Source organism: Manis pentadactyla, chromosome 5 (genome assembly GCF_030020395.1).
Source record: "Manis pentadactyla isolate mManPen7 chromosome 5, mManPen7.hap1, whole genome shotgun sequence".
Taxonomy (NCBI): domain Eukaryota; kingdom Metazoa; phylum Chordata; class Mammalia; order Pholidota; family Manidae; genus Manis; species Manis pentadactyla.
Window position 1 is genome coordinate 21,501,688 of NC_080023.1, and position 16,675 is coordinate 21,518,362.

Sequence of the window (16,675 nt, forward strand, 5' to 3'; positions counted from 1 at the left end):
GTCTACACAGCTACAACTCTAGGATGTCCGTACTCTTCTCCCTATCCCCTTGATGTCCTTGCTGTCCCTCAATAATGGCCGGGGGTGAAGGGAACAGGGATATATGTTCTCCTTCCTCTCCACTCCATAATTTAGCAGCAACTCCAAAGCGTTAGAAACCGCCTCGCAGCACTTGGGTCCTCCCGGGAACGCCCCTGGGACGGGGCTATAGTGCCGCGCAGGCGCAGTACAGCAGCGCCGCGCCTGCGCCGTGGAAGTGCTGAAGGAGGCGGGGGACTGGTATGCGTGTGCGAGTGTGAGGGGAGGCGTCCGGCAGAGCGTGGTACTACGACGGGCGCGGGCCGGAGAGGGCGGGGGGATGCGCCGCGGCGGCGGCGGTGCGGGCGCTGGGGCTGCTGTGTGGAGGCGGTAGAGCAGCGGATTCCGGTCTCGCCGCCGCAGTAGCGCGGGTGTCGCGCGCGGCCTGAAGACGCCGTACCTTTTTGCCCCTCACCTTTTTTTTTTTTTTTTTTTTTTTTAAATAACCGGAACCAATGAACGCAGCCGGGACCCGATCTCCAGAGGCCGCCGGAGCGGAGGGGACCAGGCTGGCGCCCGGCAGCAGCTCGCGTCTGAGGCGGCGGGGGTGGCCCGAAGACTCGCAGGCGGTGGCGGCAGCGCCTCGTGGAGCCTGCGAGTGGCCGGCGGCCGGAGCGCCGCTGCGCTTCCTCCCCGCTCCTCCTCCAGGCTCTCATCCCGGCGCGACGCCCGGCCTGGCCTCGGGGTGGTGGCGACGGCGGCGCTGGGCTGCGTTGCTGGTGTTTGGGCTGCTGGTGGCCGGCGCGGCGGACGGATGCGAGCTAGTGCCCAGGCATCTCCGCGGGCGGCGGGTGTCGGGCTCTGCTGCGGCAACCGCGTCCTCTCCCGCCGCGGCGGCGGGCGAGAGCCCGGCGCTCCTGACAGGTGAGGGCCCCGGGGGTGGCGGGCCGCTGCGGGACCCCTTTTTCAGGGAGGGTCCCGGGTCCCTTTCCGGTGCCCGCTATTCGTTGGCCGCGGCCACTGCGTGATGCGGTGCCGGGCGCCCGGCCGCCTGCGTCCTAGCCGTTCCTTGGTCGCGTACCCCTACTCTCCGGACGCTTTACATCCCTCCGCGCCCCCCGGCCCCCGCCCTTGCCAGAGCCTCTGGCTGCATTCGCCTCCCTGTGCTTAAGTTAGGCTCCCCGGTGTTCCACAACAAGCAGTGCAGTGGTTTCTCTTTGGTGCTGCAAAAGAGCGAGCGGAGTCTGCAGGCTACTGGGCTGATTTTCTTTTGTTTTATTAAGCTGCTAGAAAAAATCAGCAGCAATGCGGTATTGAGTCTGCCTGTTGTGCTGCTTTTGCAAAGGCAGCTGGCAGCGAGTCTCACAGGTTCAAAGCCCTGCTGAGCACAATGTCCCAGGGGAGACTGCTAGAGCGGATTCTTTGAGAGCCATAATATCTAGTGGTATTAGTCGTTCCGTATTAGTATCCGGAAACCTCTAAGCCTAGTGTGTATTTTTGAGGGTGGGAGGAAGGCATTTTTGAAGGACTGAAAGTATTTGCTTGTGGGAGCATCACTGGATGACTGAAGGGTGCAGAAAGATCAGCAGGTAACCAGAAATATACCTAAAATTTACCAAGTGCAAGATATCCAGGGCTTGTTCTGATAACACCCAGAACTGTTGTCAGCACAGTTCTGATATACTGCATCAGCACCTTTTTAATATTGAATGTTCTCGAAATAATTGAAAACTTGCAAACATGTTTGGTAAGGTTAGGTAGGAAACTGAACCTTTGTAAAATCTTCCCGTATTGTGTACAGTTGATATGTGTGGTTTATGTAATGATGTAATAATAAAGATCTTGAAATGATTTCTTCTGGAAAAGTGGTGGAGCTAAAGTAGTGCTTATTCCTTTGTCCTTTATTTTTAAAAGTAATCTGTAGGTTTTCTACATTAATTGCAAGACCAAAAGGAAAAAGTGCAGTGGAACAAGATGATCCATCATTAATTTAACCACTTTGATAGTCCAGCAGGCTTCTGAAAGTTACTAACAGCTGCTCTGAGAAGTGCTAAGGAGCTCTGGATTCTTCAGGGCAAAACAGCTCTTTGGGGGTCTATGACGGGATACTCTAGGGAGGAGGATAGTGGTAAACTTTGTAAAGCTCTTCAGAGGTTGTAGTGTATAAAACAAATGATCAGAATATTTATCTTGCTTTACATTGAAGCATGGAGCCCTTTTACATGAAGCTTGAAACATCATACCTATCACATAGGGTAATTTGGATGAAATCAGTTTTAGGAGCATAGTGTAGTTTGAGTGAGAGGATAGGTTGAACATATTAGTTTGAACACATTAGTTTTATGCTTCAGTAGCCTTATTCTCCAAATAGAAATGTGGTGAAGAATTGTGATTATTAGAAGAGTAGCAAGATAAAATGGTGATGTGAAGGTTTAATACCTCATGCAGAAAGGGAGAGAGCAGAAATATTTTGGCTTATGAAAGTGTGGCTCTTGGATTCTTGAACAGAAAAGTTTGATTAATAAATAATTGGCTAATGTTTTATCAATGTGTGATTGGTAGTAGTAGGGTATGTATGGGATTCAGAAGATTTTATATTAATTATTAATGGTATATTGTATACTGTTTAGAGTATATCAAGAAAATTACTTAAGGGATTTTATTTTAATAAGCTGTCTGTAATCCCTCCTTTTGAAGACTTAAATTTCTCAGTTACGGCATTGTGAAAAGGGAAAGGCAATTCTTAGAAGTCTGATACATTACATAAAATGAGTTTGTGCTGTAGTGTTTTAAGATGAGTTTCCTAAAATAGAATTTATATTTAATATTCTTTCCCTTTGTTAGAATATTGATTTTTAACAAGATAAACATTTCCATTTGAAGTTTAAGATAGACTACTCAAGGTGTACAAGTTAAATTGTTATTTTAATAAATTTATGTAAATACAGTCAATAGCACTGGTATTTGGGAAAAGGTAAATTGAAAGTCCATGATAAAGTTAGAGAATATAGAAAATTTCCTTCAACTGTATGGTCTCTGTAGGGCTCCTTCCTGTTTTTATGATTGTAGGAATAGTGCTTTTTAAAAATAGTTTCTATTTGTAAATGGTGTGCTAGTAGAACATAATTATTGCTGTTACACACTTAATAAAGTAGAACCACACACCAAACTTAAAAAATAGTATGTTGTATTCTAGGCATTGTTACTGGTTAGCAATGGAATAGAGAGTATCAGTAATAAAACTAAGCTTCCTGTGAATTTTGAAAATGGAAAACTCTCTAAAGAGATTGGAGGGAATTGTTCTTTCTGGCTCTGTATTAAAGTTGTCATTTAACTCTTGAGTATTCTTCATAGCCCTGAAAATGACAGCCAAGATAATTGTTACCTTTTATCTTCCTCTACATACTGGTATTTTTAATAATTTACAAACTTCTTAAGAGTTTGCCTCTGACTAATGTAGAAAACATTCTTTTCCACTGAAGTTTGCTTCTCAAGAGTTTTACTTAAGAGGTTAGTGTATTTTAAGAATAAATTGCCTTTAAATTATTGCATGCTTAGCTTTGAGCAAGCATGTTCTTATAAGGAGACATAGGAGAAATCATCAAAATAAACAGACCCATTGTCTTAATGAATATTGTTTTATGTATTTTTTATATTACCTTTTCAAAATCCAGTGTGCAAATGTCTTGATAAGTTAAATCAACATTTATAATGCTGTGCATTAAGAGATTAAATCACAATATATAAAAATGTTACATAAATATAAATATTTTATAATATACAATGTTATAAATAATATATACATATATATTTGGGTTCTATGAAAGTGATTGAAATTTAAAGCAAGTTAGAGATTGGTGATTGAGAGTTTATTGATTATAATCTAAAGCAATGCTTTAATAATTAAAAACCTCACCTTTTTTTTTGTTTTTGCCTAACATTTAGAATTAGTGACTTGATCTCATCCTGGTATGGTCTTTGAGAAATAGTTTGAGAGACAATGAATATACACACCTGCATGCACACATGCATACAACAAATACTTAAATATAGCACATATTTGTAGAATACAGTTTATTTTGGCAAAATACACAGAATAATTGAAGGAAATATTTTTTTCATATGTATGTTTCAGATTTTTTAAAACATTTTAATTTTGAAAATATTTTCTATCATTCTTTATGATTTAACCTTTTTTAGTGCCCTCATGAAGATTTATAGTAAATATAGTATGTTTAACTAGTTTGGTATGTTATTAGGTAAAACATTTTAAAGCATATGTTTTAGAAGTACTAAAATTTCAATGAAAATTTGAAACCTTCTTCTTGAAGGTGTAGTACCATTTAGAAGATCCAGTTTACTCACTAGTGTTAATCATGTCGGAGTTGTGGGGCTTTCATTAGTAAAATATCTAAGCATGTTTATGATTGGAAAAAATCTTAAACTTCACTTTTAATTACCTCACCTTGTATCCCTAACATATACTTAGCAAATGTTGTCACCTTTTTTTTTAAAAGTAATTTGAGTGTAGTATATATATGTTGCTTTAATATTTTACAATGAATTTATGTGTTAATATTCATTTTGTGACAATAGTTAAACTCACAGTGTAGTTCACAAAGTACTAGAAGTTGTTGTTCCTCCTGTGTGAAGTTGTCTTTATGATTTCCTGAAGCTGCCTTTTTGATGGCCAGATCTCCTGCTATGTCGTTGTCTTTGTCGCTCAGTTATGACTAGTCCTTTTCTTCACAAGTTTTTGGCTGTTGCCGTTGCTGTAGGTTTTTTTTTTTTTTTCTGTTGGTAGCATAACTACAGGATTAAAGAATCCACTCATCCATTTTGATCTAGTCTATTCTAAACATGTAATACTTAGTTGTAATTTCATTGTTCTGGAAACAGTGCATCCCTTGGTACTCTTCTTGAAACTACCATGGCAGAACTGATTGGTCTTTGCTGGAAATCCCCTGGCACAGGAATAACTTAGAAGGCCAGTTGGAAAAGTGGTTTCAGGATTAGTTTAACTTTAATAATAGGAGGATCCACACAGGAATTCTTTAATTTGCTAAAAGGCTTGCTTTATGGTTGGATACATGCTAATGTTTTGAGAGTAATTTAGACTCTTTTTAAACAAAAGAGTAACTGGTTTACTTATTGATGGTAATGCAAGGTGGAACACTTTGAGAATGAGATCTATATTTAAGTACACAGCAGCTAAAGTATAAACTGGCTAAGCTAATATTAAAATTAACTGTTGTTAATATGATTAGTAAGGCAATTTTGATATTCAGTAGAATTTGGACCTTAATCTTACTAAGATCTGTTTAGATTTCACCAACTAAGCAATTATTAAGCACATGCAGAATATCACATAGTAGGAATGGGAAACAATACAAAAAAGCGTAAGACATGGGTCTGCCTATTGAGAATAATAGGTATATTTATTGAACCATTAGTAGCTGTCTGAGAATAATCTGATTCTGAGATTAACCCTGTTAGATAGCATCTTTCTTCATATAAGAGATGAGGAAACTGATGTAGGATGATCTTAAATAACTTGGCCAAGGTCAGCAGAGTCAGACATTGACCTGAGTTTCTCCCATTACAAAGCTTTGATTCTTAACTGTTATTTAGCATGCAACCTTATACACACAACGGAACATAATAATGAGGTAGAGTGATTAGTACCATAATGAACTGCAAATGATGGGGAAAGAAAGGCCATTAGGGAATATTACTTGAAGGAGACAGTGTTTGAGCTGGACCTTGATTATAGATTACATACTTAGTGTGGAGATGAGTAAAGGGCTTTTTGGGAGAAGGCATCTGCAGCAATAAGGTGTAAAAACATCTCTTTAGAGTGTAGTGTAGGGTATATGTAGAAGTAGTGGGAACTGTCAGAAGAAGGTTGGGCCAAATTATTGAGGAAGACTTTTAATATTCCCTGGTTTATTCCCTATGTATTGAAATATCAACTCATCTAAAATGGTTACTTAGTCATGTGGGGGAGATTATGAGAAGCCACAGGAAAACAATACATTTTCTTGGTATATCCATTTTACTAGATTATTTGGAAACAAACTTTGAATATTTAATCTACAGGAATTTAAAACACTTAGTAATACTAAATATGCATACATTATAGAGAATGTAAATTGTTAGGTAAAAAAAAGGCTTAACAAAGGTATTTTAACCTTTCAGAGTGTTTTGTTCATAAATTTAAGAGTTAAAAATCTGTTTATTGGGTTGAGAAGCACTGTGGTTTTTGAAAAAGTAAGTGACATGACTTCTATGTTTGAGAAGGCTAAGTCTGGGTAGATAGATGTGAAATAATAAGGATAATAAAGAGACCAGTTAGGATGCTATATAGTAGAGATCTTAAGAGTTTAAATGGTTCTGTAGCTATGAAAATGTTCAGAGAAAATTTTACAAAATTTGTTTTATTGTTAGATTAGAATCTATTAATAGAAAGCCTAAGAAACAAAAATTACGTTTTCATTTTAAACACCCAAAGTTTGTAGAATGACTTAAATTGGTACAAGTCCTTGAAAATATGCAAGCAGCAGCATTATTTGTTGTAGTGTCTTATTTCAGATGTTCCTTTTTAATGTAAAAGTTATTTTTGTATATGGTTGAATTTATGTGATGATTTACAAAGTTGTTTATATAAAGCTTTTTCATATTCCATATTTACAAATGCATGTTTATTCCTTAACAAAGGGTAACTGTTTTGAGATTGAACTAACATAATAGAGTTAAACTCTCCTCCCCCATCTTGAATATCAGTGTCTCAGAGTAGTGGCATATTATTCATTTCAAAAATAACTCTTGAATTTCAATATGTGAATTCTGAGCTTGATCTGTAAGTGATGTCAAATGTGAACCTAAATGATCTGTTCTTTTCCTTATCTTTCTAGATCTTTATATTAATAGATATTGGATATTCAATCCTTCCTGACACTTTCTAATCCTCCCTTCAGTATTCTTGACTGGTTTCATTGTTGCTGATTTTAAGGGTGGTTCTCTCTTGTCTCTGTCCTTAGTCTATTCCTCTAGTTTAACTGAACATTTCCTTCTCAGAGAATTTCATTACTAGGAAAGATGTAACTTGGGGTAGGGAATCCCAAGCCAATGATTGATTTTATTTTTGGCTTTATTTCATTTGGCCCTTGAGGTGACACTGTACAGCCATTATGGCTGTAGTCCTGAGAGTAATTTCCTTTCTGCTAGGCTTTGTCAGCCGTATCATCCAAAGTGAGACAGCATTAGGATTAAGGCTAAAGTTGTAGAATATTTAATAGTGGCTAGTCAGTGTTTTCTTAGGATAATAGTACCACCCCTCCCCTGTGGGACCAAGGAACCACAGAATATGACAGGAACAATTTACCTGGACTAATGTACCCCAGGTGCCTGTATCTGACCCAGTGGTTCTTGCAAATGAACTTATCTTTTTGTTTGCTTATAGATCTTGGCTTGTGTGTAATTTACTCTTTTTTCTCTAGTTGTTTTCACTTTCTTTCTCTACTTCTGTCTTTGATCTTGCCATTATATGGAACTGAAACACTTCAAAAACTATTTTACTGATTTAAGTGCTGGGTTTTTTAATTTAAAAAATACTTGAGGTGAATTAAATGCTCAGCAACCTGTCACAAACCCTAAGAATAATGAAAGTGATTTGTAGTTGTTTATTAAATGATTCTCAGTAAGTGAAAAAGGTTTTTAAAACCCTTACTTGAAATTTTATCTTTTTGAAAAATATTTGCTATTTAGTAATAGATAATCTTAATTGCCCTTCTCACTCCTGTTCTCCAGCAATAAACTTTTACCTTTTCCATTAATGACAAATATGTAATTTTTCCTGTTTCCCTACTATTAATCATCTTCAGCTCTTCTTTCTACTTTGTTACACATATTCAGACTGTGTTAATCTTTGATATTTCTTTCTTCTGTATTTATGGGTACCAAATTTAAAAAAATTTACTTTAAATCTTTGTTCAACTGTGGGTATAGGTACCCTTTGCTATTTTTTCAATATTTTTTTTCCAGTGTACCCTCTGATGTATATCCAGTGTTTGGTTCTAGGTCTATTGAAAAGAATCCTAAAAAGAACTGTAAAGGCTAAAAGTGAGAAAGTCAGACTATGGTGAATCTGTCATGTGTGCATGTAGTTTTAAACATTGACTATCTTGTGCCAGACATGATTTGTGGAACTGGAAATATAAAGATGCTGAAATTGACCATTTTTATCCTTGCATGAACAATATAAACTTGAAAATTGTCTGAGAATGGATCACTTGATCTGAAAATAATGTATAAATATATTTGTTTTTTAAAAGGAAACTATTATGGTAGCTTATCTAGTAACATCCCTTCATTTATTAAAAATATCTATTAGAGTATTAGAAGTGGCTTCTTATATATTTGCTGTATTAAAAATAAGCCCCTCTTCCCCCTGTTTTGGAACAAGGTATGGTATAAATAAATATAGTTCCTTTTTGTTTAGTCTTTGGTATTACTTTTAGTCTTCATTAACAAGCAGTCAAGCAAACAAAAAAGCAACCAAACAAAAAATTTCTGTGACTGTTATGTGCCAGTCACCAAGTTAAGTATTTGAAATTTCAGAATCTGTGATACTGACTCTGCCTCATATTCTAGGATGAGATCTCCCCTCTTAAAGGGTGATAGTACATTGTGATGACGGTTAAGGGCATAAGGATATGTACTGTATCCAACAGAACAGCAAAGATGGAGTTCCTAACTTTGATGTGGAGAGTGGCTTATTAATGAGTTTTTTCCCCAGACTAGAGGTATTCAGGAGATTGCATAAGGGTTTGTCAGATAGGGAAAAGTATAACAAGGAAAAGTATAGCAGTGTGAGAAGAGGAAGGTGAGGGGGAATGACATTTATCATAGACCTTGGCATTTGAGAATGCTAGGTGGAGACTGTGTATTACCAAATAAATACCCAGGGTGGCAGTCAGTGATCAGACTACTTATAGTATACCAACATCTGTATTTACATGTGGGATTCAAATTTATACAGGCATTTGTATATTTTGTCTCATTTATTCTTTAGAGAATCCTTGTGAGGTTATTTTCATCCCCATAAATTACTATAAGTGATGGAGAGTTAGGATTATTTTCAAATAGTTCATATCTTAAAAATCCTCCAGTGCCAGAGATCTTCATAAAGTACAGAGTGTGACTGGAGGTGAATTAGGAAATGAAGGCTGGAGAAGTAGTAGAATTAAACATTGTAATTAATGTTAAATTTTAGATCTCTATTGTCCAAGTTCCTTATTCATTTATCTTTGGTTAACCAAAAAAGATTTTAACTTTTTAACAATTTGCTATTAAATATTCTGGAATCTTAAGCAAATACTCATAACAAAATTTCTGAATCTTGAGACAAGTGACTTTTTAAAAAAATTCAGTAAGTGGGTAATTCCTATTTGTGCTTTTTTTTCATAAATAGGCCTTAAGGTTGGAATGTAATTTTTAAGAAGCGTACATTTTTATATTGAAATTCATGAATTTTTTTGTACAGTTTGATTAAGAGCATAGCCTGTAAGCTAGAGCAGGGTTTCTTGGTCTTGAGTCCCATTCTGACAGTGGTTTTGTAATTTTGGGTAGGTGATTTAATCTATTAGTACCTCAGAAGGGTTCTTGGACCCAGTTACTGGTGAATGTGTACTGTGTGTGTGTGGCCGTGGTGGGGGTTGTACCTCACACCAACAAGCAGTTGTCAGACAACAGCAGAATGTCTGAGAAATCAACTCAGTCCTGACACTGTTTACCTGGAGATAGAAATAGATTCCAGAGGGAAAGGGCTCAGTCCTAGTAGACCACCCTCTACTTTAGATGCCAGTTGCAGGCCCAGTACTTCTGACCAATCAGCTACAAATTGGAGATTCCAGAGAGGCCCCTCTAACTCAGGATGTCAATTCCAGGTTGTTGCTTATACTTCTTACTGATTAGCTATAGATCAGAGGTTCCCATGATCCCTTCCTTTGGTTCCATTAATTTGTTAGAATGGCTCACAGAACTTAGGAAAGCCCGTTTACTCACTAGATTACTGACTTATTAAAAAGGATATTAGAGGGTACGAATCAACAACCAGATCAAGAGAGACATAGGAAAGGTCCAGAACAAACGAGCTTCTGTCCTTGTGGAGCTTGGGGCCTAGCATAGTGGCAAATGTAAGCATTCCAGTTCTGCAAGGTGGAAGCTCTCTGAATCCCTTCCTTTTGGGTTTTTATGGGGGCTTCATTATATAGCCTCATTATATTAGCTTATTGGCCATCAGTCATTGATTCAACCTCTAGTCTCACTCTCCTTACTAGAAATCAGGGGATGGAACTAAAGTTCCAATCCTCTATTCTTGGTTGGTTCCCATGGTAACCAGCCCCCCAACCTGAGGAGCTTTGCAAAAATCACCTAATTAACGCAAACTATGTTGTAGTGGAAAAGGCTTCTTATAAATAACAAGACACCTATTTCTCCCATCTCACCTTTAAGAACTGACCACCAGAGCCTAAATAGTACAACAGATATGCTCCCATTGATTTTATTGCTTGGGAAATTCCAAGGATATGGGAGCTGTGAGCTAGGAACTGTGGATGAAGACCAAATATTATGAAAAATATCTTGTCATCTGGATGGCCAAATACACATTTTTCTTATAAATCAAAGTACTGCAGTTCCTGCATCTCCTTATCTCTAAAATGGATTTGAAGAATAAATTGTTAATATATGTAAAGTTAATATATGTAAAGTGCTTAGAACAGAGTCTGGCAATTATAAGTGTTCAGTTGTTGACTTCTAAAAAAAAAACTAGATATAGATGTAGGATAGTTGTAGAAAAGTGTTGTGATATATTGAGTATTGCGATGCTTTATGTTGCATTTAAAAAAGATATAGTTTGAGTCACTTCTGTGATCTAAATAACCCTTAATGGTCTGAGATTAGTTAAAACTTTATAGAAATATGAAATGAAGTCTAGACAGTGAGATTGAGGAGTACTATGGCATATTTAAAAAAGTTACTTGTAGCATTATCTTAAGCTTAAGTCATTTTCTGCCTTCATTACTTTACATAATTAAAAGATTTAAAGCCCTTTGCAGTTGAAATATCAGACTTAAAAATCATCAATTTCTCTTCAAAATTATAGAAAAGTTAGAACATACTGAAAAGTATAAAGTAGGAAATATGTCTACCTCCACCACTAGAGTTAATATATATAAAATCAGTTACAGTCTTTTTAAGATCTGTATTATATTTATATATATTTAATAATAGGCTCATAGAGGGATTTTTTTTATATGTGAAATTACTCAATATTTGGTAAGTGTATTCTAGGCATAAGTATCGGGGACACAGTGATGAACAAGTTTGATGAGGTCCTTGTCCCCACGGAGCTTGCATTTCAGTTGGGAAAATAGAGAATTTATTTTTTTTTAATTTGTGAGAAATGCTATCAGAGAACAAGAGCTATGTAAGATAGAAAATAATGTGGATGGTGTGGGGACTGCTGATTTAGGTAGACTGGTTAGGGAATCCTGAGAAGGTCACAATTAAGGTGATCTCTGAAGGATAATAATGAGCCAAGTGAAGAGCTGGGTAATAGCATTCCATTCAGGAGTAATATAGTATGGACAAAGACCTTGGGGCAAGAAATATTTTGATTTGAAGAAGTGAGAGCATCATCTTGGCAGCGTCTTGAAGGAGGGGGAGTATAGCATGTTATCTGGCTACACAGTGTGAAGCGCCATATGGTATAGAGCTTCATAGACGTTGCAAGTATAGACATAGATATGCAAGTAAGTCTTTGAACTCTGCTTTAATTTCTTTTGGGTATATTCTTAGTGGTGGGACTACTGGATCATAATTTTAATTTTTTAAAAATAATTCTAATTTTAATTTTTTGAGGAACCCACATGCCATTTTCCATGGTGGTTGTACCATTTTACAACTCTTCTAACAGAGCACAAGGGTTCCAGTTGCTCCATGATTGGCATTTTAAAGATTTCTTTGGCTGTTTGGGGAATGAATTGTTGGGAGCAAGAGTGGCCACAGGGAAATTGCATAGGGCAGTAGTGTTAATTACGAGTCCAATTGAGAATTAATAGTGGCTTGGACTATAATGGAAAGAGAAGTGGGTTTAACAAGATATTTTGGAATTAGAACTTATTTGATGTGCCTGATGGATTGGGAAACAGGAAGGAAAGAAATGGAGGAATCAAGGACAGCTCTTACATTGATGACTTTAAGGTCCCTAATGGTATCTACAATGCTAATGCAGGTAGGAGAGTCTTCCAGAGCTTTCTTCTCTAGGCCCAGCCTGGATTATTGGACAAGGGAATAGGTTTTCCCTTGTTGAGGATAATCATGTTTCATTCTCTCAGGGCTAAGGGAGTAGCCCACATTCCTGAGCACACTACTGCCCGATATTTGAAGGGAGTTTCTCTTAGGAAGGAAGAAGGGTGGGAATGACACACAACTGATTAGTTTTGCAAGCTCTCAGGAAGTATCTTGACCTTTTTTGCCTAATTTGTAAAATGGGAGTATAACTACCTCACAGGGTTGTTGTGAATATTAAATAAAATAGTGTATTTGAAGTGCTTATCAAGGAAAAAATGCTCAGCAAATGTCATTTTCTTTACCTGACTCCCTCTCCCAGCCATTTTTTCTTCAACTTTGTTTTTCTTTGAATGGTACCACTGTTTTCATAATCAACCACACACAAATTCTTGGAGTTACATTTGACTTTTTTCCCATTCTCCCCATTATTACTGCTACCACATTGGTTCTGAACTGAATCATTTGTGCTAAAGGAGGCTATATTCTTGTAAACTCAATTTGTACTCTCTTTTAATTTACTTGAATTAATAAAACTTTTACTATTTTCCATTAATACAAGTTAAATTTAAACTTGTTAGGAAGTTCATAGTGGACACAAACCCCTGTTGATCTTCTGCATGTGATAAATATACTCCAGCAAAATCAGGCTACTCCTTGTTTTTTGAATACCCCTTTTTTCCTCCTTTATTCTTTGCTTGCATGTTTCTCTCATACTAGAGTGTCCTCTCCATGTCTCAAGGTCCATCCCAAATGTTCGTTCATTCAGTAAATACTTGAGCATATTCTGTGTTCAGTGTACTGTTGTACAAGTTGAAGATATAATGGTGGGCAGAAATGAACATGGTTACTGCTCTTCTGTGTTTCTTTTGTCATTAAGTCTTTTAATTAAAGTCATCTTCAATAAGACAAGTCATATTCCACCATAGAACTTTCTTAACAGATTGTTTATACCTTTATTGCAATTCTAACTAGCAGTATCTGTCTAACATGTGATATCATAGTAGTTCTTCTTAATTTTTAACCTATTTGAAGTATCTATTATATGGCATCTTTTTTGCTTAGAAGTTGTACCATAGCCTTGTGAATACTTTTTTACTTGAAAGGTTTGTCTTTGATTGTAATCTGTAGTAGTTGACAATACCTTGTATCATAGTGATTAATGGTTTACAAATATCACTTTGACACGGTGTGTCCAGCACTTCAAAATATACAGGCAGTTAATCTGAAATACAGTATAATTTAATCACTGACATCTTACCCAAGATGACTTTGTTGCCATTGAAAAATCTTATGTGTTAAATGTTTTTGGGGAGAACTGTAGCACATCTTTATTTGTGACTTTAATTTCTAGTGGAAAAATGTTACAGGATCAACTTTTCAGTTTTTCACTTACATGCACTGAGTAGTTATGAGTAATGTATTATTCAGTTGGCTTAAGTCATGAACTCTTCTTTGGTTGATAATTTCACATCTTTTTGAAAGAGTTTAGGGAAAATATAAAATTACCTGATTATTAAAAAGGCTTGTAATCTCACAGACTTTAAAAAATATTTAAAAACTAATGGCTAATGTGAAATTAAGAGTAGTAAAGTCAGTGTTAGGCATCAATTGTGAGATTACGTTGTGCTACTTAGTTGGCAAGTGCATTTATTCAACAAGTGCTTGAATGTCTTACTGTAGTTTTGCTATCTGCAGTACACTATGTGATCTTTGAAGAAATGGGCAATTTCCTTATTTTATCATTGCCACAGATCCCATTATTCACTAGTTCCTAGGCTCCTTTGTTATTGAAGCTGAGCGGCACATTGGTTTTATTTATTAATCCCTTTACTCATTTATAGTATCAGTTCTACAAGTTACAATAAATCTGTCTTATACAAAGCATATATAAATAATGTATTCTAAAGTCAATTTAATGCAGTATAATAGACTGAAAACTAAATCCCAAACCTATTAACTCCTAGTCTTGTGTTGTTTTGCCATATGCTATATAATGTTTCTTTATTGGATCTATTTTGAAATATAGAAACATGTAAGTAAGTTGGCCCTCTGAAATTAGTCAAACACATATGAAAATCTGATAAATTGTTTAACCTTGTTTAAAAATTATTAGTTAGCTTTTGTATTGTACTGAAAATTTAGTTTTACATTCTGAGGTCTTTAAAATTTTTTTTCAGGTAGTTGTCTGGGAGTCATATATTCATCATATTGAGCTGTTAATAATTAGTACTGCTTTCACTTTATATTTGAGATTAGTAAAAGAGTAAACAATTTTTATGATGTTCTAGAATGTCATAATGAAATAACATGAGAATAGATTACTCAGGAATTAAAAATAATAAAATAAGTCTTTTTTTGTCTTTAGTCAGTTTTTTAAGATTTCAAGATAAACAGCAGCTGTTTTTGGTTAAATACAAATTCCAAAGCAAGATGTGGTATGATAATTCCTTTCCTGAAGATGCTCCTGAAAAACTTTACCCTAGCAGAATTTGGAGTTGAAGAACTAAGATCTTATGGGAAAAATAGTCTTTGAAGTGAGGTTCAGGAGCCCCATGAATGTCTTCATTAATATTCATATTTGCTAAAAGAAAATACCATGGTAAAGAAGTATTTGCATGTTCTGAATTCATGATTCAGAAAAGTTCATTTCCATTTATCTTTTATAAGGAAGGCTTCAGAATTTCCTTGTGTAGCTTGTGAGATGCTTGAAAACCCATGTTAGGTTGCAGTAGATAGATAGTATGTACACTAAGAAGCATGATAGGATGTCATTTGGTATTCAGTCCATAGGAAAGTTAGATAGCCCTTTTTTGTTACTTGTTGCTTCATATCTTCAGGGTCCATGCTGGTTCCAGACATGCTGGATGAATAAAATGAGAAAGGCTTTGGGTGAATTTAACAAGTCTTTGATATCCCCACTTCATGGCTCTGATATTTTCAGTTATTCAAAGGGTTTTGGTAAAATTCGAATTCATCCTATAGTGATCTTGTATCAGGAGACATGAGGATGTTGAATATTCTGACTTGCCTTTGTACCAACCACTTAGATGGGTCTTTGGATCTTAGCACTTTCCCAGCTGTCAGACACATGAGAATACTTTTAAGGCCAGGTAGATTTTGCCTAGGTTTTCTTTAACTAAAGACTGCACTTTTAAAAGTCTGAACTCTAGCTTTTATCTGCTTTATTTTTGTCAATCTCTGGATCCCTCATTTTTCAAGTTATCCCTCACACAAATTCTCACAGTAGTGGGAGTGATAAACCATTAATAAATTTGTAATATATTTTCACAAAGTAGAATTTTCATCCCATAGGATTTATTAAGTTCATATACAGTAATTGTTTTTACAGCTCATAATGTAATGATGGAATTTTATTTATTTATTTATTACTTATTTAGTGTACTTGGAAGTGTTTTTTTCCCCAAGGTAATATAGTCTGAATATATTTATTTGGTGGCTATTGTAAGGAAGTTATAATATGTACTTACTTGGTTATACTTCACAGTTCAGGTCTTTTTCATGTCTTACCACTTACCAATTTCCTCTCTAGTTCTTTTTTATGTGGAGATGGTAAATAATATGTCATTATATTTTTATAGATAATGGAAAATATTTTAATAATATCTGTAAATACATAACTTTTCAGTAGTTAATTATTTCAAACTGTATCTTTTGTCTAAACCTGTAACTTTAACTTGGCTGATTTAAGATAATGATAACTTCACAATTTAAAGAATTTTCTGACTTTGATTTGTTGTCTTTCATTAATTCTGGAAAATCTCAACCATTATCTTTTCAGATAATTCCTTTGTCCTATTTTTCTTCCCTTTGGGACTTCAATTATGTAGATCATTTGATATTGTGCTATAATTGTTGGGTGCCCCTCTGGTTTCTTTCTTCTTTTTTTTTAAACACCTTTTTTTCCCTTTTTGTTTCAGTTTGGATAATTTCTATTGACCTTTTTTTAAGTTCACTGATTATCCTGTCAAAAGAGTTCTCCAACTTTGAAATTGTATTTATTTTTAGTATTACCATTTGACTCTTTTATAGTTTTCATAACTGAGTTGAAATCCCTTGTCTCTTTATACGTATTGTTCAGATCCTTTAACATATTAATCTTTTCCTCTAAATCTTTTAACATATCAACCACAGTTAATAACCATAGTTATTTTAGCATCCCTGTCTGATAGTTCCAACATCTCTGTATTTGATTCTTTATTTGCTTTACTCTTGACAGTGAGTTATTTTTTTTCTTTTTTTTCCCCTTGCTTTTTTGTCTCCAATGATGAAACAGTTGAGA

At 35.9% G+C, this 16,675-nt stretch overlaps 1 protein-coding gene across 2 annotated transcripts in view; it reads left to right on the forward strand.

Annotated features, from left to right (window-relative positions):
• The first annotated feature begins 285 nt into the window (after window positions 1-285).
• Window positions 286-16,675, forward strand: part of STIM2 (stromal interaction molecule 2) — a 182,743-nt gene continuing 166,353 nt past the window's right edge. For both annotated transcript variants that reach the window (XM_036900554.2, XM_036900555.2), the window contains exon 1: window positions 286-942. In XM_036900554.2, coding sequence (XP_036756449.2) covers window positions 534-942 — 409 coding nt within the window. In that variant the 5' untranslated portion in view covers window positions 286-533. The remainder of the gene's footprint in view (window positions 943-16,675) is intronic.